The 6,462-nt window shown below is 34.2% G+C and overlaps 1 protein-coding gene across 1 annotated transcript; it reads right to left on the reverse strand.

Moving 5' to 3' along the window:
- Positions 1-1,555: 1,555 nt before the first annotated feature.
- LOC101018773 (olfactory receptor 2A2-like) lies at positions 1,556-3,665 on the reverse strand. Its single transcript, XM_009204087.4, has one exon. The coding sequence runs from the start codon at positions 3,267-3,269 to the stop codon at positions 2,337-2,339; it is 933 nt and encodes a 310-aa protein (XP_009202351.3). The 5' UTR covers positions 3,270-3,665; the 3' UTR covers positions 1,556-2,336.
- Positions 3,666-6,462: the final 2,797 nt, after the last annotated feature.

Consider the following 6,462-nt stretch of genomic DNA (forward strand, 5'->3'; position numbering starts at 1 on the left):
ACTGCTATCATTTGGGCTTGTTGTCTATGCCATCATTTGCCATGCTGTGTTCTTTCAGCCTCTTCAGTTCTATCCCTGTTATTGAATACCCTGAAAGCCACATCAAACATTTGATTAATAGGTCTTTGGAAATGTAGTTTTCATTTCCTGTGATGTCTTTGATATTTTTGGTATCAAGTGATACTGGCTTCATAGAATAAATTGAGAAATGTTTCATTTTCTTCTGTTTTGAGAGATTTTTTATGAAGAAATAGTATTATTCTTTTAAAATTAAGTTTAATTTGCCACTACAGCAATGTGATTGATGGCCTTATTTGGTGTAAGTTTTAAAATTACTAATTCAACTTCTTCACTTATTACAAGCCTATTCAGATTATCTATTTAGTTTTGAGTGAGTTAGGTTGGACGAGCTTGGCCTAGATCTTATGGGGAGAGGGGGAAACCCTGAAGACACCTTTTCTCCACGCTGACTCAGTATTTAGTATGTTTCTACTCCCCTTCTCTCTCCCTCTTCTCTCCTCTCCTGTATTCTCAGGTCCATAAAATGTTAGGACCTTTTGCTCTGGGCTCCTTCAGCGGTGGGATGATCCCTACTTCTGTATCGATCCACCTGACCTTTGCCCAGTGCAGTTCCAAAGGGATAAATGAAACAGTGTGGGAGTTGAAACTTACTCTAGTTCAACCTCTTGCTTATGCTATCACAGTAAATGATTAAACACTTGACTGTTGCTGTCATTTTGACTAGTTGCTTAGCTTGGTTACTCAGACACTTGGAAACTCAGCTGTCTCAAGCTCAGCTTCTTGACAGAAATACAATTGATATTTGAGTATAAAACTTTTATTCTGCAATGTTGTTGAATTTATTTGTTTGAGCTGATTTTTAAAAAATTCCTTAGAATTTTCTATTTACAAGATCATTTCACCTTATGACTTTCCAATCTGGATGCCTTTTATTTCTTTTTCTTGTTTAATTGCTCTGGCTAGAACTTCCAGTCTAATGCTGAATAGAAGCAGCAACAAAAAAACTTCCTTGATCATATTTCTTACAGGGAAAGCATCCCAGTCTTTAACAATTAATTGTAATTTTAGCTGTGGTTTTCTTATCTACCCTTTATCAGTTTGAAGAAGTTCCCTTGTATTTCTAGTCTGGTGTGTGTGTGTGTGTGCGCGCGCGCTTGTGTGTGTGTCAGGAAAGGATTTCGGAATTGTCAAATGCTTTTAATATGTATAATCAGATGTGTTTTATTTTCTTTATTTTATTAACATGGTCTATTACATTGACTTTTGGATGCTTAAACAAACTTGCATTCTTTGAATAAACCTCACTTGGTAATTATGTTTGCTGCATTTGGTTTGCTGGTATTTGTTGAATCATTTTGCATCTATATTCATAAAGAAATTGGTCTATAGTTTTCATTTCCTGTGATGTCTTTGATTTTTTTGGTATCAACTGATACTGACCTCATATAATAAGTTGGGAAATGTTCCATTTTCTTCTATTTTTGAGAGATTTTTATGAAGAAATAGTAGTAATTATTCTTTTAAAAATTAAATAGTATTTGCCACTACAGCAATGTGATTGGCAACTTTATTTGGTGTAAGTTTGAAAATTACTAATTCAACTTCCTTACTTATCAGAAGTGTATTCAGATTATCTATTGATTTTCAAGTGAGTTGGTAGATTGTGACTTTCTTGGAATGTTTCCTTTTATGTAAGTTTCCAGCTGGTCACACAGAGTTGTTCATAGTGTTCTTTGATAACCCTTTCTGTATCTGTAAGATTGCTGATGATGTTTTCTATGTCCCTAATTTTAGTAATTGAGTCTTTAACTTTTTTGTTGGTAAATGTAGCTAAAGTTTGTCAATTTTGCTAATCTTTTCAAAGAAACACTTTTGATTTCCCTGATTTTACTTATTCTTTTTCCATTTTCTATTTTATTTATATACGTTTTAATCTATATTTGTTTATGCTTGCTTTGGGTTTTGTTTGCTTTTCTTTCAAAACGGGAGATTTGCAATAAAATGCTGAGAAAATGATGCAAATTCCAAAGGAAAATAGCTTTTCCATCTCTTCCACTCTCCATATAGAAGTGACTCTCAACATTAAAATTTAATCCAGGAACTGGGTTCCTACTCCATAGAGTTTTCAGTGGAAAAGGTAGTGTAAAATATAATATGCGATTTTTTCACTGTAATCTTGTCCTATTTTCAGAGCTAGAATTAGAAAAAGTAGCATATTTATATCAAACTTCTAACTGAAAAAGTTCTCAGTTTTTGCTTCAGCAAACCACTTGTTTAAAAGCAAAGACCTATCCAACTAACACTCTGTCCACTCCTTACATAGACTGCGTCCTCTGCAGTGCTCTGTGGAGGGCGCCCTTCACCTGAGCGTTCCTCAGGCTGTAGATCAGGGGGTTCAGCATTGGGTTAAAGAGACTGTGAAACAGGGACAGCATTTTCTCCTGCTCCTCTCGTTGATTAGAGTCTGGGACTATGTAAACCACCATGGCTATGCCAAAGAAGAGTCCAACCACACACAGGTGGGAGGAGCAGGTGGAGAGGGCCTTTATGCGGCCCTCCTTTGTCTGGATCTTCAGGATGGCCCCGAGGATGTGCATGTAGGAGACAAGCATCAAACAAAGAGGCCCGACTAAGACAAACACACAGGTAGTAAATATGACCACTTGGTTAACCCAGGTGTCAGCACAGGCCAGCTTGAGGACAGACAGAATTTCACAGAAGAGGTGGTTCACATCCCGGGGCCCACAGAAGGGCAACCTTAGAAGGAGAATTGCATGTACCAAGGACAGAGCAAACCCACATGACCAGGACGTGAGAGCCAGGATCGTGCACACTCTCCAGCTCATGATGACAGTGTACTGGAGAGGGTGACAGATGGCCACATACCTATCATAGGACATCACCACCAAAATCAGACACTCTGTAGCAGCAAAAGCGAAATACAAAAAAGTCTGCATTATGCATGGAACAAAGGAGATGGTTCTTTTCTTGTTCATCAGATTTGCCAACATCTTGGGAACATTGTTGGAAGCATAGGACATGTCAATGACGGCCAGGTGTGAGAGGAAGAAGTACATGGGGGTGTGCAGACTGTGGTCCAGACAGATGAGTCCCAAGATCATGCCATTTGCCAGCAGGCTGAAGATGTATAACAGGGAGAAGATCCAAAAGAGGAGCATTTCCATCTCGGCGCTGAGCTGGAATCCCACCAGGATGAATTCTGGGATCCATGATTGGTTGACTCCCATTCCTTAATGGAAGTCTGTCAAGGACTGAAGTGTGATACAAAGGTCAGAAATTTTGAATTTTTATCAGAAAATGAGCTAAGATAAAGGCTATAAAAGGCTATATGCTTGTTCCTATTAGATAAGCCCCTTCAAATTCCCAAGATTTGTTACCTCTCTATTTTTAGCATTTAATTATGAAATAAATTTAAACTTACAAATAGTGTCACAAATTTTGCAAAGAACTCCCACTTAATTTCATGCAGATTCAGCAAATGTTAACATTTATTATTTATCTTATTATCTTTCTCTATGTAATTTTTATTTTTTGAACCTGTTAAGATTAAAGTGTAGACATAATACCCATTTAATTCTAAATTTCTGATTTTTCAGTAAGAAAACACTAATTCCCACTAGCTTGACCACAATGTAAGTATTAAAATCAGAAAATTTAATATTGACATTCACATGTTTAATATTGATATTGACATGTTTCTTTTCTCTAATATACAATATTCTCCCTCCAACCACACCAGATTATGTGTGTATCTAAAGTCATCTGTCTTTAGTCTCCTGTACCTATAATATTTACTCAGCCTTTTTGTGCCTTTCTGAACACTGATGTTTTGAAGAATTCTTTAGCATAATGTCCAACAAATTGAGAGTGTACTATATTCCTCAGTGTTTTTGTTCAAATTATTCACTTTCTGCAGGAAAAATAGTATTCTCCTGTGTGCATTCTGAGCAAGCATATGATATTAATTTGTCCTATTATTAGGGTGAAGCTAACTTGGATCACTGGGTGAAGATAGTCCTTCCCAGATATCTCCATTATGTGATTTTTCCCCCCTAATTAGTTTCTGGAGTACCCATTAAAATTATTACATATGTAGCTTGTTCCTCATAACATCACTTCACTAGTTCCATTCAGTCACTAGTTTTAGCATCCATTGATTATCTTGCCTAACTCAATTATTAGTAATGATTCAAAATGTGTTGTTCTGACTCTATAATTGCTTTTACATTTATTAGTTGACAACTTTAGAATAAAAAATGCTTCATTCACTTATCTATCTGCTATCTATCTGTTATCTATCATCTGTTATCTATCTGTTATCTATCATCTGTTATCTATGTTATCTATCATCTATCAATCCATCAGTATGGACTCATGGATTTTTTTTATTCAGTGGGTTGTACTTCATTGTTGTCGTTTTTTTAGTGCTTAATTTTCCTATATCTGGGCCTTCTAAGCTTGCTCCTCTGTCTTTTTAACATGTTCCCATAGTATTTGAGCAGTTATTTCCTTCTATAGGACCAGATGTTTCAAGCTCCCTTTGTATACTCCCCACTTCAATCACAAAACAGCCATTTCCTCCGAAAGTTATAATCACTTTTAATAAAGAATTATATTTATAAGCCGATGTTTATATTTATCTGGGTTTTATTGGATTTTTAATAATTTATATTTTTATCACGATAATTTGCTCTTATCATGATTTCATTAATTTTTGGTATTCTACACTGAAAACAAGAACATATAATTTGAGAAAGCATACAAATTATTACAGGGGATAATACATTCTCAAGATTCTTCTGAAAATAGTGTCACTTAACTGACTTCCTTTATGGTGTTAGCATTGAAGAAAATAGTTTTGAAATTTATTATTTTATTTTTGGTGAAAAATACATGTTTGTAATTCTACTGCCTTATTAACCATCAGGCTTTATGTTATTTTCTTGCTTTTATTCTTATTTAGAAATTATAGAATCTTGAATATTTTAGCTTTTGTGTAGTCCCTTGTGTAAACAATGTGATACCTACTTTGTATGAGATTTTGACTTCAAGTTTTACAAATCTAGAAACACACGAAACTCTAGTTAAAGGACTAAAGAGATGACATCTTGGAACATACAAACAAAAGTGATCATTTTAAATAATTGTGCAGTTATACTTTTCTACTGTTTATTTCATATATAACATTATTATAAAAATTATGTGAAAAATGCTGTTTGTTTAACTAGCTCTATCATATATCATGAACCATTTTCCATGTCAAAATATTTCTCTAACACATAGTTTGAATAGCTATTATTCAATATAAACATTCTAATTGACTTAATGTATTATCTCATCATTAGATTGTGTGCTATATAATGCTTCAGTAATTAAATTATATATGTATATGTTTGTATTTATTGCCTTTTTACGTGAAATTTTTAATAGTAAATTCTGAGACTTAGAAATGCTCAGTCAAGTCAATCAATTTATGTATGTATATATCTCTCTCTACTCATCTAAAAATCGAACAAGCAAAAATCCCAAATATATTAAGGTGTATCACTATAAGATGCCTCCTAATGGAAGGGGATGTCTAATTTATCAGTCATGATGCTATACTCTCAAATTAACCTTCTGTTACTCCCCAGGTTCCATATGGTGTCATGTGAAAGAACCATCTTAACACTGTGCTTCAGATTTCCCACGTAGACATCTTTCTGCATGTATTATTAAGGACAAAAAATACAGATATCTCATGTTTTATGTAATCTAGTGTTTCCTCCTCAATTTCAGTTTCTACCTTGAGGGGAAGTCCTGCTTCATAGGTGAATGACATTGAGAATGAGTTAACCCTTCATACATGTTAAATAGAAGATAATATCTTTACTCATACGGAAATCACAAGTTAAAAAATAATTTAAAATAATAACATAGCACTTAAAATGTTATATAAATATAATTTCATTTTATCACACATGGCTAATGGCAAGGTTTCTATAAAGCAGACACATTTCCAGATAGTTATAAGTTAAATCTCTTTCTATGATGGATGTATTTTCAGTTTATACTTATTACTGACTTTATTTTTTTAGTGCATAATAATGTAAGATGGATTCAGTAATAAAATTTTGAGAATTCTGGCTATCCGTTTGGAGGATTTGAGGCATAGGTAAATGTAAATTTTCAGGCAGGCCTGTATTTAAGTTGGAGAAGTCATATGAATCTTTCAAAAATACTAATGTCATTACTGTGCTTATCCACTAGCCTCATTGTATAAGCATGAAGGGGAATTGTAGTGGAATCATAACCTCTTCTTGGAAGGATTTTCTTGCACGTTTACAACCAGTTACTATAAAAAGAAAGGAAGCAGCCTGCTTGAACTTATCTAGGCACCATTGAAAGCCTACTTGATAGACGGCCTATAAAGATAGTCTT

This window comes from Papio anubis, chromosome 4, assembly GCF_008728515.1.
Source record: "Papio anubis isolate 15944 chromosome 4, Panubis1.0, whole genome shotgun sequence".
In the NCBI taxonomy this organism is placed as follows: domain Eukaryota; kingdom Metazoa; phylum Chordata; class Mammalia; order Primates; family Cercopithecidae; genus Papio; species Papio anubis.

What these genes read in the sequence shown, in the direction of transcription:
- LOC101018773 (XM_009204087.4), bottom strand. Translation starts at nt 3,269, where the DNA reads ATGGGAGTCAACCAATCATGGATCCCAGAATTCATCCTGGTGGGATTC.